The following is a 14251-nucleotide window of genomic DNA, read 5'->3' as shown; positions in this document are numbered from 1 at the left end:
ATCATGTGACATGACTTCTATTGTATTGAGGGAATGCTTTTGTGTTAAACAGTAAAGAGACTCGGTGCGTTCTCACCTTTTACTTTCAGCTGGTCCATCATGTAGTTGAAGAAGGCCTGCTGTCTTTCACTCAGCCTCTCGCGGGCGTCTGATTTTTCAGGCAAGAAAGGCTGGAGGATCTGGTCCAGGTCTTCAGATCGGCTCCTCTTCTGCTCTGGAGTCCAATCCGGTGACGGAGCTGATCTCTTCCTCTGGACTTCAGAGTGGGACGGTCCACTGGTTGCCTTTTCTTCAAGAATTCTCTTTATTTCCCCAATCTGTTGGCCTTGAGCTTCCACGCGTGATCTTAAGGCACTGAGGTCAGCCTTAACTGCAGCCATGTCACTGTGCATCTTGTCGTTCATCGATTCTTGGAGATTTCTGCTTTTTTTCTTCAAGTTGGAAAATTGCTCGACTGCAAATCTTTCTAGATTATTAATTTTTTCAACCATCGACATTTCAGTAGGCGCGTCCAGTTCATCTTCAGAGCTGCTCATTTTTCTATTGTCCTGATAGGAAAGTACAGAAAAAAAAAACACACACATAATTTACAGTATCTTGTAGAATCTTTTGATGTGTGTCAGTAATGGACAACATTTTGGGGACAAATTAAAGTGTCCTCCAAAGTGAGCTTCATATGGAATATGATTTGATGATTAAACGCTCTAAAAAAAAAGAGTGTAGCTACAAAGTTTTGTTTTGAAGGGTTAGTGTGTGATTACGGTTAGGCTAACGTGTTTGCAACTAGCCATATAGGAAAACAACAGAATAACTAATAATGCGTTAGTGTTCTTTAAACTATTTTTTTTTTTTTAAATATCAACACAACCCCATCGAGCGCATGTTGTCGCAGATGAAAAAGCATAATAATTCGATTCTGTCGTGTCTTCATCGAAATGTTTTAATTTGTGCGTGCGTGTTTTTTGCAGCATACGGGTATTACAATGTAATTGGCCTATAAGTGCGGTCGATCTCAACAGACACACGACAACAACAAACAAAAGTTACAGAGGATTGATTTGTCTACACAGCGATAAATATAACAAGGCAAGACTAACAGGATAAAAGCACCTGCTGTTAGCCTGTTAACGTTACTTGTCGACTGACTACTTTAGCAGATCATGTCCCATCGAAGTGCATGTTGTGGAAAAATAAGTGATAGGCTATATGTGCGCTTTATTTATTTATTTTTATATATATGTATACATATATATATTTACCTTGATTGTCGACTGATCGGCTGTGTCACTCTGAATAGGAATAGGGCAGATGAGGCGGCACTTTGATTGACAGCTGACGTCTCCGCTCCTGTGACGTACGTGCGCTTCTTGAGACGGACCAGCAGAAGACAAACAGGTTGCCTAGTTTACAACGACACTGTACTATTTCACTATTATCACCACCTAACTAATGACACCTCGTGATAAAAGTCAGTATTTAGTTCTTGAAACTTTCTTCAGGCTCCCTATTATTCTGGAGCGGATGATTGACAGACCAGAGTCGCACTGTAACGTTTCTGCTGACCTCTAGTGGACGACTTACGACAGTGACTTTAATGTAAATGATTTCTCCGTTCTATACCTTGGATGGGTTTGATGTCTTATAATGGACATGATGCAGAAGAGTGCTGACAGGTAATGCCACAGACGGTTTTTAATCTCGCTGCAGAGCACGATTTCTCTCCCAGTCAACAACCTGATCCTAACCTCTGTCTTAATGACCTGGACCATAGATTGTGCTCTTCCATTTGGTCAGAAGAAGGCAGAATGAAATTGCAATATCCCAAGGCAAACCAAGTCAAAGTAGGTACAGTACTTAAAGCAGTACTACTCTTCAAACATGTCATTTAAATGTACATTTATAACTCATTTGGTTGTTGAAAAACCAAGATTTAAAGGCCCTGTTTTTTTTTGTTATGCATTTAATTTTTTACATTTTTTCTAAACAACAACACCAGTTTTTAGGTCACCCCAATCCACAACACTTTCTACAGAGGGACTATCGAGAGCATCCTGAGCAGCTGCATCACTGTAGGGTTTGGAAAGTGCACCATCCCGGATCATAACCTCCAGCAGCGGATAGTGAGGACAGCAGATCATCAGTGTCCCTTTTCCCTCTCACAGACACACGCTGTGCCCGCAGAGTTATCAGTGTTGCGGACGACCACACACACCCTTCTGCCGTCTAGCAGGAGGTACAGAAGCATTCTGACTTTATAATCTAATTGTGTACAGTGTTTTTTGTTTGTCCTAAGTTGATATATGCAGCACCTTAGGCCACTGTTTCATTTCACAGTATATGAGCTACGTATAGAGCTGCAAAGACAACAAAGCTACTTTGACTCTATAACTCTTATGGTTAGTTCAATTAGAGTTGTGGAGTATGAAAATAATGCCATATTGCATAAAAAAAAAATCCCAAACATATATGCACAAATGTAATATAAATGTTATTAGCTGACAGTGTTCAGGTGGGTCCAGATAAATTGTGACAAATGCAGCGGTACGGAATGCATCGTATTAACACATGGCATCGTATGTTTGGCCCCTAGAAAAGTCCTTTGTGGTAAATTGAATCTGTGCCCTCCAACAAAAGTGCTTGGACTTTGTTTGCAATTAATTACTTTTTCTTTATCTTTTATTTGATAAAAAAAGCAATTATAAATACATAAAGCTAACAATAAGAAGATTATCTTCCATTAAAGTTAATTTATATTTTAGACCAATTTGATTCAGCTTTATAGGTGAGGAACATAGTCAATGTTCCAATTCACTATATACAGCGAGTGTCCCATCCCAAAAAAGTTGGAAATCTCAAAATAAATAAATAACAAAGTGTGAGTTGAAACCACACAAAGTCAACGATATTTATTAATAAATAAAACGTCTAAAAACAAAAAATAAAAAACAAGTAGGCATAGAGGCATAAGCACCCCCATTAGAATCTATATACATTTTGCAGAATAGTCCATCCAAACAATACAAACAATAATTGATGCAATGTTTGAATGGGTCCTCAATCCTTGCAAGCCGCACAAACAAAAGTATCCAGGCTGGACGGCTGAACGCAGGATCTGTGGTACCGGCGCAGGCAGGAAAGACAGCTAATCTGAAAATTTGGATCAATAAAGACAACTAAATGATAACATCACTGTTAACTTTGAGGATGCATGTGTAAATGTTTGCACATACTAACCCAGGCGGTGTCTCCGCTTTCCTCTCCACAGAATGAGCACAACCGGGTTAAATCATCTAGAAAACAATACAGAATAAAAGAGAGAAAAAAAATAGGAGGCCAAAAACAATTTATATAGATGTAATGCTCTCCCTGTGTCATGTCTGGGAAGAACTGCAATAATCATTACGAACATTTTTATTAGCTTCTCGAGACATTCACAGCTCAAGGATTTTACTGCCATAAGGTCTACTCTACATACTAAATCATAATTTAAAAAACTGGTTATGCATCAGTGATTTAAACGATGTGTACTAAAATGAATGGTGCTCTGTCTGAACTTGAGAACTTCCGTGAAACGTACCACTGTCTTGTAGAAGAGTGACAGCTATGTGTTTCCTGAGGTTGTTAACTGATTCTTCATCACTGGAAAAATCAATTGGCTGCTGACGGAGAATACATTCGGCAAACTACAAAAAATGTAATAAAAAAAGATGTGTGTATATATATATATATATATGTTGTCATTTTAGGACAGTGCTATTAGAAATTACTATATGATGTCCATGGCCACCATCATATAATCATCCTTATTTTTTTATTTATTATTCAATCAAATTGGATGTTTAAGTCATTGAAACTTGAATTCATCAAACTGACTTAAAAAAATAAGTTGAATCTTATATGTCAGGAAAACATATTACATTAACTCATCAAAATAAGTTGAGCAGTTTTTTACACCTTTGATACCTTCAGTGCAAAAACTCCACAGGACGAGGAATCCCTCTGTTTGGGATGAGGAACCGTCTCGCACGTCCAGGCTGAGGCGTCGTATCCTCTCTGAAGCATCAGTGCTCTTATATTGACAAACAACAATGTAACAAATGACAGCGCTATGCATTGTAGTTTCAAATACATTACTGTAAAAAGCCTTTGATTTTATTTATTCATACCTTGTCACCTTCTGGCACTTCATTATATCGATTTGACTTTCTCCCATTGGGTCTAAAAACAATGCCTTCTTCTGTGATGGCAGGATAACCTTTCAGTATTTTAGAATATATAGAAACATAGTTATGCACACTAATGGTCCATTTTAGTTTGGTTTATTTCAAAAACAAAGCAAGTTCCATCTTATACCGTAACTGTCCAGTGGTTGTGCTTGTTTGTGATGCCAATGATGAAGTGGTACACTGAGGGGTCAATCTGGAAATATTTTTGTTGTTGTTAGAATTCAAAGCCTTTGTGACCTTATCGTATTTACACTGAATAAAACCAACCTTCAGCATTGTTAAATGTCCTCGCCAAATTTTTCTCATTTCAAAGCTGTCTATGTAGAATGCCTGCTCTGCTGACCGAATGTTGAATTTCTGGATTTCCAGATAGATGAAGGCATTGATGACCTGCTGACAATGAGGTTCACATGAGGGTGCATACATGTTGTGTTTATTATACATAATAATAAAGTCAAGCGACTGTTTGTTTGTGTACCTCACTCTCGAGCTCCAGACCTGGAGAAGTACTGTAAAGGTCAAAAAAGAAGACTTTGTATGGCCCAATTTTGGAGACCATCACAAAAACATTCTTTCCTCTCCATGCATCTGTAATGCCTGTATTTGAAAACATACTGAGTGTATAATGTCACTTTTCAAAGAGCCTTCCCATAGTTCACATCACAGACGCAATATTTCTAACTTACACTGTTCTATGCGTGGGCTGACTTGAGTTTCTGACACAGTTTCTGCTGTGGAAGGGTGGATAACACAGTGATAGATTATTTGTTTATTTAGTTTGACAACACAACTACAATTTTAAATGTGTCTTGCCTTATACAAAATAAATATAATGTTAAAAAAAGTATGTGAATTGATATTTTACTGTTTGTACATGTGCCCAGATCCAGCAGACGATGCTCTAGCCTCCTCATGTCTTCCTTGCTATCTATAATGAGTTGGACAACATGTCGTCTTACATCCTTGTATTGCCTTCTGATGCGTCTCACAGACTCTAGAAAGAAATAATGAATGTGAATTATGAGATGGGTTATTGTCCCAGTGCTAACTTATTCCATATGGCTATCACTCAAAGCAATTGTCTAATAAAAGGACTTGAGGATAGAATCATTTGATCTCTCTCTCTCTCTCTCTCTCTCTCTCTCTCTCTCTCTCTATGTATATATATATATGTAATTAAATTATTCATTCATTGACGATGTCCTTAAAGACACTTGATGAAGTGGGACCAAACTTTGCATGGCAGTTTTCTAGTGAATCGGGCCTTACCTTCTTCCATTGTCACACGTCAAAAATCAGTCTCTTGCAATAACTGATTCTTTTTAGAAAACCTACAAATAATCATTCAAAAAGTATAAATTAAAAAGAGCCAAAGATGTTGATAAATACACAATCAAAAATACAATTTAAACAAGAGAACAATAAAGACTACAAAATTAATCATTGTTTCGCTACATGACGTTCAAGCATGGTATTTTTTTTAGTAAAAAAATGTTCATGTCCAAATGGTTTTATATATGGCAGAGAAAAAAAAAAAAGCTATAGCAAAAGTGTTACAAGGTAACAACACAGCGTATAAACGCTCGATCACTTCAAAGCCACATGAAACTGTTATTTATCCACTCAGTAGCCCAGTTTCGAAACCGCTCACGTGATGTCATAAGTACAGGCATAACTTGAAATATCATGCAAATAATTAAAAAAGTGGAAAGACTGTCACCTTGATCAGCAGAAGATCGATCTCACACGGTGTAAAACAACAGGTTTGATTGACAGTAAGACGTCACAGGTCACAGAGGGGGATGGGAATTAGTAGAGTAGCGGTGGCCATACAGTAGGCTATAATATCTCTAATTTACACTCGTGGCCACTGATGTTTTGCCCCTCGTAGCAAAGGCAAGGCACGTTATTTATATAGCACATGTCATACTCAATGGCAATTTAAAGTGCTTTACATGAAAAGGAAACATAACAATATAAAAAGTAAAAAATAAAAAAGAGAAAAAACTACTTAAAGCACATGTGCATTTCATTTGAGACCGAAGGACAGTGGGGTCGATTGAACATATCATATCATTTTGTCTATTCATAAAGATTGTCAGACACGTTGCCCCTTCATTTTTAATATTCTGCATCTATAATAAACTTTAGGCCATAACTGAGAACAGAATAAGGAGCGGGACTTCTCATTTAAAAAGGAATCTGCTGCCCTCTGCTGGACAACTTGAGACAACTTCCACTTTAGCAACAGATATCCTCCTGGGACCCAGAAAAAAAAAGTTTTTTGAATTTAGTTTTTTTCCAGGTTATCACACTGTTTAGAGCACAATAAACAAATGGTAAAAAAAAACATTTTTGGAAAAATAATATTTTATTCATACGTTATGCTATGTCCTCTGTAGTGGACGTCAGGACTAAGTTGTTTAAAAAATAAAATGACATGAAATTATATGTATAGGCAAAAACAATGGGATTTTTTTTTTCAATCACCAATAAATTTGGGGGTTTCAGGATTTTTTCAACCAAAATTTGTATAAAGATTATTCTCAACTATGTTATGAAAGAAATAATGGAATGAATTGATACACCATTTTACTTTATGCAATATGTGGGTAAAATGTCCATAAATTAATATTCCCATTCAATGCAATGTATCTATAAACTGTATCTAATGTGCACATTAATGTGTTCTTGGAGCAACATTTAATGAAAAAAGAAGTGTAATAATTGGAGTAATAATTGGCAACATTTGAATAATAATATCTAATATTTCATAGAAATATTGATGTATAATTTATTTCCATATTCACTTGTTTCGTCTCACAAAATGCCTGATAAACATGATTTAAGTCCTGGTGTCCTCTACAGTGGACACGTATGAAATCAATGCCCTGTTCTGTAACAGAATTTTTTAATTTTTTTTTAAACCCCTTAACATTTTCCTGAGATGTTGTTTTATGAAATACAATCTGAAAAGTAGTCCAATTTAAATTATAATTACAATATATTATCATATTTCCATAAGAATGCTACATTTGATCACTAAATTAATGTCAGACATTTTTAAAGACCAAGGAGAAGTTGTTTTCATGGTGAAACCTCCAAACATTTGGTGTCTCTGGAAAGTCCTGAATGTGCTCTTTACAGGACACCCAGGTTGTTTCATGTGACATGTATGATGTCAGAGAAATTCACTAAAATATAATGTCCACTACAGTGGACAAAAGTCTATTCATGGGTCCCAGGAGGATATAGCCTAATGGCCAAACCCTTCCGAGAGGATTTATCACGTACATGTCAACAGACAAACTGTGATCAAACCAACTGTTTGATCACACTACAAGGTAACACAATGTGACAGGATTGCAAAATAAAATTAACAGGGAACATTTCCTGTTTAAGTGGTAAACTTAGCACCAAAATATCATTTATTTATATTTTTATTTATAATTAAAAACAGTTACAATTACTGGATGTTTTTATTTCTTTTACATTTTGGGTGGCTTATATTATTACATAAATTAATTACATAGTAGTGACTAGCTACTAGTAAGACTTTTGGTCTAACATAGCTTCCATCGTTACTCGACTGGCCGGAACTTGGTTGTAACTTTGTCGCAGTGTTCTGTGTTGCAGGAACTTTGTTCCTTCCTTCTACTTGTAAGTCAACATTACAGTGGCTATGTGTAGTTTTTACTTGCTAGCTAATGTAATTTATTTACTTGTTATCAGACATAATCTACTCGAAGTGGGACTCTGTTGTACATGAAAAAACCCATAGTAATTCATTTTAAATACCGTTGAAACCGTCTATACATTTCACCAAAAAATGTATTGGACTATAAATATTAACCATTGTAAAATAACTTAAAATCAATATGCATATTAGCCGATGTTATAACAAGAGTAAGACTACAACAAATCACATTACAGAAAAAAAGAAAAAAGAAAACCAAAAAAGATAAAACAATTTAACCAGTATTTATTATTGAATTAAATATTCATATATCCACGGGCATAAGGGCTCACATTCATACAAAGCCATATTACATACAGCCATTGAGCCGGTTCAGCACTGGTGCTGATATGCACGGCCAATGCAACCGTTTTCCATTGACCGGTGAACAGCTGGAGAAAACTCAAGTTCACCTTGCGTCAGGCCGTCTGCATGCAGGGTCAAAGGCCACAACACCACTTGTGATTTGCAATAGAAGAAAACATTACATTGAGTTTGTGAATAAACAATGCATTCATTTTGAAATTGTTTTCTGTAAATACACTGGTTTCTGTTGCAATGTTAAGGGCCTACGGAGCATGAGAACTGGACTCAGAGGCTCAAATCAGGGGGGGGGGGGGGGGGGGGGGGGCTCACTTTTGTATACACTAAAAAGTAATTTGGTTGTATACACTAATGCATGACATCTCAAATTAAAATATTTATAGAGAACAAGCAGAGAAATTGAGATGGGTAACAGATTTATTTGAAAAATAAAAAAGTGACAAACATTTTACAAAATAACATCTTAAAAAGAAACAATGTAAACATTAAAGAACTATAAAATAAAAACTATAACAGAACTATAAAATTGAGACAAAACAACTGGCAACGAAATCAAGCTCTGTGGACTGAGGGGAAAGGGGAGACAAAAAAACCCCGGCAGGCAGCCATCTTCGGCACAAGATCCACATACAAATTCATCCAGTCCTCGGAACCAAGCTTCGCCTGTGTCGAAAAGTGACAGGACAGATTTTTTAGGTGCAAGTCCTGGCCTACTCATCAAGCCATTCTAGGTTTAAGCCCTCGCCACGGAATGAGGTCCTCCGAACACCATAATCGAATTTGAGCTGGGTGTCGACAGGTATGTCAGAGAGCGCTTTGAACAAAATTACATCCGTTTTCACTCCACTCAGCTTAACGGAGCAGTAAAACGGCTTTAAGTTTGGCATCTTTGCAGAATGATTTATGAGTCGGCCAAACGTGTCCGAGTTGGGATGGCATGTGCAGGGAAAGGTCTGCGCGTCGACACATAGGTCTCTTTGGCCCGCCTTAAAAAAAAACAAGTAGCCAGCCTGGTCACCGAGGTCCCGCATCATCTCCTTCCCAACTGATGCTGGAATCACCTTCCCGTGATAGTCACAAACTATTTCCCCTTTAAGAAAGGGCCGTGTTGCAACCACTCCTACAATAGAACAAAACATTACATTTTGAGTTGGTTGAATAAACATTGCATTCATTTGAAAAATGTGTTCTGTAAAAAAAAAAAAAACCTCTACTGCCTATGCTAATAATTCACTGCAGTATACGTTGCATGGCCCACGTTTCATTTATAGAACAAACTAATGCCACAGTTTTACCCTTACCACGACCTTGCTTGGCACCGAAGTCCTTAATAGCCAGCCCCGTCCAGGTCTGCTCAGACAGGCACTTCATTATGGCCTCATCCGACTCTATGGCGAGGTTGGAAGGAGATGGTTTCCACAACCGTTGAATCTCCTCTGGCTTCGGGTAGTTGGACTTCCACCCCTCCTGCCTAATCAGCCTCGACAACTTTCCGGTCGAAGGCTTATGGACTTTGAAGTGTTCTGAAAGACAAAATGAAACCACTTTACTCAAAAGAAGTCAAAAGTGATCGGTGTGAGTCGGACATTGCTGCGTTTTGATAGAGATAGTGTGTGGTAGGAAAAGGTGTTTGGGTTTGGAGTTTGTATTAAAAAAAAAAAAAAACAAAGGTTTAGTTTTGACCAGGAGATCAAACCCTTGGCTAATTGTGTGATGTGGGTGTGTTGCTGTGTTAAGGGGTTTAGAAAAAAAAAATGCCTTAAGCATTGGTAAAAACTTGGCGGCTGTTTACAAAAAAAGTAAAATTTTTTTTAAAAAAAACACCCACAGCAACCTGCAGCGTCTGCATGTTAAAATGCGGGACAATGCTGTATTGGTGGATTCGGAGACTTACCCAGAAGATATTCCCGCCTCTGGGCGTACTGCGAGACCCGCCACTTATCATAGAAGGTGCGGTCTTCAGGAAACCCATACTTCACACGCTGTTTTTTCGATGGAGGCTGCCCATCCAGTGAAATGGGAAAACTGGTCACAAATGCAGAGAAGTCTTTGCGGGCAGTTGGCAGACTCGAACTGCCTCCGGCTGTAGCCAATTCAGCAAATGACTGGTGGTCGTCGTCCGAAGAATTGCTTTGTAGGCGAGGAACAAAAAGGTTTGTTACTTGGGCAAAATTATGGCTACTCGGATGTAAAGATTGTTTGTGACATGTTAGGTCCTTGCTGCGTGAAGAGACTTACACGCACAAAGAGTCCAGCAGCACAGCTGCGTCAACAGCGTCCTGTGGTCCGACATCACGAGCGCCACGGTCCAGGTAAAACTGCACCGCCTGCCGTTGGGGCTCCGTTAGCTTCTGCGCAGCAATGCCAACCGCCCTGCGCACATCCTGGCTAGTAAAGTGGGGAAGTTTGTGCCTGCAGAAACAAAATGGAACACAAAGGGTTGCCTGTGAAATGACTGTGACTGACAAAATGTAGTTAACGGTGTGCACTCACACACGCATATGTGCAGGTACATACAGATCGTGTAGGCATTTGAGGTCTCGCGATACGCTGGAGACCGCCTCACCGGAGGACACAAGAAAGAAGGCATTGCATGGTTTCTCGTGACAGATGTTCCCTGGCCTTATCTTGCTGAAGTAGACCTGCAAACACTATGGGAAACAAAAACAAAAAAGGGAAAAAATGTCTGTGCGAACAAAAGATTATTAAATGGTATAAACAATGGTAGCAAGTCATCGGCTGTTTATGTCATACTAAAACTCACAGCTTCCTCCCATTGGGTCAGGGCAAGCAGCGTGTTGGTATCCGTGCCCCTCCCTACGCCGATCACCACCCTGCCACTATGCTCAAACCGATCAAGCCAATCTGAATCCTGGATAACGAAAGAGCGGTCACTAATGCATACGTAAACACTGCATCATATCATGAGCGTAAAGTCTTTAAAGTAGACATGGACTTACTGTCAAGGACTCCACAGCAATCGGGCGCAGCATGTGGGCAAAAACCAGTGTAGCTTCGCAGTAGTACCTATACATGGTACTTTCTCTGTGCCCGAGTTTTCTGCCCATCTCCAGATCTTGACACATCCTGTTTATTTCCGGCTTCGCCACTCTTAAAATAGTTTGACAATCTTTGAGTGCAGCAATCCCAAAGAGGAAGAACCTGTTTGGACAAAACAAAAAACAAGACAGGTGTAAGGGATCTGCTGGAGGCAAGTATAGATGAGAACTCAAATGCATTTAGAAACATATCAAGATCAGACATAGAACAAAAGCACAGCGTGGCATTAACTCACAACAGAAGGATGGGACGGCATGACACTCAGCAAACACGGGTACAGTGAAACAAAAAACTGACAAAGACACGTGGCAAACATGAGGGCTTAAATACACACAAGACTAATGACAAGACAAGGGACACCTGTAAACAATGAACCAATGACAACATGGCACATTAGACAAGGGAACACATGGCAGGATCATACTCAACACCAGACAAACAGCTGACAGACACTGTGTCGAGTTGATGAGGGTGATTGACTGATTGATTGCAGAGTGTTTGCAGGTGAGAGCCAAGAGCATTTCTTGGCATTGTGACTTTATCATCTCAGGATAAAAGTGTGGTCGCACATGTCAGTGAGTTTGTTTGTTTGTTTTATTCAGTTGCATTGTCACCTTATGGTAGGTAACATCCACACTACATTTCTCATGATTGATGTTCTTAATTAGTACTTTTGTCTTGTTTCCAGTACAAATGGCTAAATAATCTCAAGTCGAAATGCATTTACTAGAGGAGTAGATTTGTATAAGATGCTGCACTGCAAAAAACAAACATTTTCTTACTTAGTATTATTGTCTGGTTTCCAGTCCAAACATCTAAAAATTCTTACATGAAGATGCATTAAAATGAAGTGGGTTTTTACTCAACACAAGCTAAACTATCTGTCCATGGATTAAGAAAAAGAACCTTAAATTCAATAAGAAACCATATTTTTCTTACCCCATGGACCGATAGTTTTGCTTGTGTTAAGCAAAAAAACCCTTCATTTTAATTATTTCCACAGAAAACCAGACATAATATAGCATTTTACTACTTTAGTAAATTCATCTTGATTTTAAGAAATTCTTTTGATATTAGGACTGGAAAACAAGACACGGATACTAAGTAAGAAAAGCATTTTTTGCAGTGAATGTCTTTGTTAACAACTCCCTTCAATCTGATTTACTTATCACAGAAAACAGGACCCACTATAATTATGACATCTAGTGAATGCATCCTGATTTAAGAATTGTTAGATATTTGGACTGGAAAACGAGACAAGGATACGGAGGGGGAATAACACTCTTTTTCTTTTTGCAGTGTAGCACACGGTTTACTGCACTTACTTTTGAGTCGGACCAGACGGGACTACGCGGGTTGGAGATGGAGCTTCAGCATCGGTCTCCGAGGGCTGATTGGCAACGAAGAAGCCGCGGCGAAGAAGTTCATTGACCAAGTTGGCCTGGGAGCATCTGTCAGGAATGAGCTTGCAGATGACATTGTAGTCCCAGTTTCTGCCGTAGCGGACCCAACCCTTGCTTGAGGCCTTTGCGCTCTGCACCTCGGCTGCTCTCTCCTCTGGAGTGCTGCTCCTCATGCACACACGAGCCAGGTGAACGGAGATGCACTCCTGAGGCTTGTGGCACCGCAAGCAGTGGACAAGATGACGATCAGGAGTCCTGGGAGACAAACAGACACGTGAAAGAAATTATTTCAACGATTTTAAAGAACAATTCATGATTTGAAGAAATGTAATTAAAAAAAAAAACCACACTAAATGAGCAGCAGCACAACAGGGCCTGCCCTGCACTAATGCCATTTGCATTGTGAGGGCCTTAGTCTGTGCACGCTCACACCCTTTAATGACAATGGTCATCTTAAACCTAAACGTTGTCTTTAAACGCTGAGAAACACACAATGAATTCGCTTGAAAACTTGGTTTTAAAAAAATAAAATAATTTGTTTGTGCAATTGTTGTAGTAATTGTTTGTTCTTCTAAACAACTCGCTTTGTTTGTATTCTTTCCAGAAAACAAGACATTGCATCTTATTCCGTTTTACTCCTCTATTAAATGCATAATTATTTATATATAGTGTATATATATTTTTCAATATTTGGACTGTTTTAAAAAAAAAAGACAAACACTAAGTTGGAAAATCATTTTTGGTAGTGTATTTGCAGTCCAGTTTAAACTAAGAATATAGGTGGAAAATGCCTGGTGATCGGGTGTCTCTTAAATTGAAAACACAATAGGTTTGCTTTGAAACGTTGTTAACATGAGTTTTTTGTTTGTTTGTTTTTTTTTGGTTGAGAGAAATTGGTTTCTCTGTAACCACCATGACCTCTGACCTCAATGAATTGATTGTAGCTTATTCACAAAAAACAAGTCGAAGTTGAAAGCTGGATTCTAACTATACATTTTCTTTACATAAAGGCTTTACTTCAAAACTTTGGAACTACACTACCGTTTAGCAGTTTTAGACCTGTAAGACGTCTTAATGTTTTCAAAAAATGTCCCGTTAGCGCTTACCACGAAGACCACGCCCATAGCACCTATAGCACCTTGAATACTTAATGTTTATATATATGAGACACTTCAGAAATCAATCGCATGCCGAATAGCCGATCAAAAAACATTGATTATTATTACCATAAATGTTGATACTCGGAGACTATGTTGCTGCAAATAAGTCGGAGGAACGCGGGCGCATTCGTCGACCTGGAGCTGACTAGAGGAAACCGATATAACACAAAAAAATAATGTTTAGAAGCATTACCTTTTCTGTACTGTATCAGCCATGGAAAAATCAGTCAGGGAATAATACGTATTCGACAAAGTCTAATAAGTAAAAGTTGTTCGATAAAGTCGTTTGGTTTCCGCTATTCAAAGTGGAATTTAAATCCAATGGGGTGGGGCCTAACTTTT

At 38.5% G+C, this 14251-nt stretch overlaps 2 protein-coding genes and 2 long non-coding RNA genes across 6 annotated transcripts; 2 read left to right on the top strand and 2 right to left on the bottom strand.

The window, feature by feature from the left end:
- On the top strand, positions 1-2466 carry LOC309491472. Of its 2 annotated transcripts, XR_014203136.1 has the most exons (4): positions 1-359; positions 1298-1673; positions 1772-1845; positions 1997-2466. It is a non-coding gene; the product is annotated as an uncharacterized lncRNA (long non-coding RNA). The 2 variants fall into 2 exon arrangements; XR_014203137.1 differs by having other exon boundaries at positions 1298-1845.
- A 588-nt stretch (positions 2467-3054) lies between these two features.
- On the bottom strand, positions 3055-7120 carry LOC309491473 (sentrin-specific protease 1-like; the record flags this gene model as incomplete). Its single annotated transcript, XM_082190529.1, has 11 exons — positions 5496-7120; positions 5101-5220; positions 4913-4957; positions 4705-4823; positions 4494-4616; positions 4354-4419; positions 4167-4255; positions 3964-4069; positions 3578-3683; positions 3235-3290; positions 3055-3147 (listed from the first exon to the last, which is right to left on the bottom strand). Exons 1-11 carry the CDS (start codon positions 5503-5505, stop codon positions 3055-3057), a joined length of 933 nt encoding a protein of 310 aa, XP_082046655.1. The 5' UTR covers positions 5506-7120.
- Positions 7121-8685: 1565 nt separating this feature from the next.
- On the bottom strand, positions 8686-11795 carry LOC309491466 (uncharacterized protein). 2 transcript variants are annotated; one of them, XM_082190525.1, is made up of 8 exons: positions 11582-11795; positions 11247-11448; positions 11051-11158; positions 10804-10937; positions 10525-10698; positions 10181-10416; positions 9588-9809; positions 8686-9406 (listed from the first exon to the last, which is right to left on the bottom strand). In XM_082190525.1, the coding sequence occupies exons 2-8, from the start codon at positions 11370-11372 to the stop codon at positions 8997-8999; spliced, it is 1410 nt and encodes a 469-aa protein (XP_082046651.1). In that variant the 5' UTR covers positions 11373-11448; positions 11582-11795; the 3' UTR covers positions 8686-8996. The 2 variants fall into 2 exon arrangements, with proteins under 2 accessions (XP_082046651.1, XP_082046650.1); XM_082190524.1 differs by lacking the exon at positions 11582-11795 and having other exon boundaries at positions 11247-11540.
- An 87-nt stretch (positions 11796-11882) lies between these two features.
- LOC309491470 lies at positions 11883-13296 on the top strand. The gene is made up of 2 exons (XR_014203134.1): positions 11883-11966; positions 12646-13296. It is a non-coding gene; the product is annotated as an uncharacterized lncRNA (long non-coding RNA).
- The last annotated feature ends 955 nt before the right edge of the window (positions 13297-14251 follow it).

This window comes from Leuciscus leuciscus (assembly GCF_965113295.1).
Source record: "Leuciscus leuciscus genome assembly, contig: HAP1_SCAFFOLD_268, whole genome shotgun sequence".
Taxonomy (NCBI): domain Eukaryota; kingdom Metazoa; phylum Chordata; class Actinopteri; order Cypriniformes; family Leuciscidae; genus Leuciscus; species Leuciscus leuciscus.
Note: the sequence above shows the minus strand (reverse complement) of the source record. Positions and strands in the feature narration are given on the sequence as shown.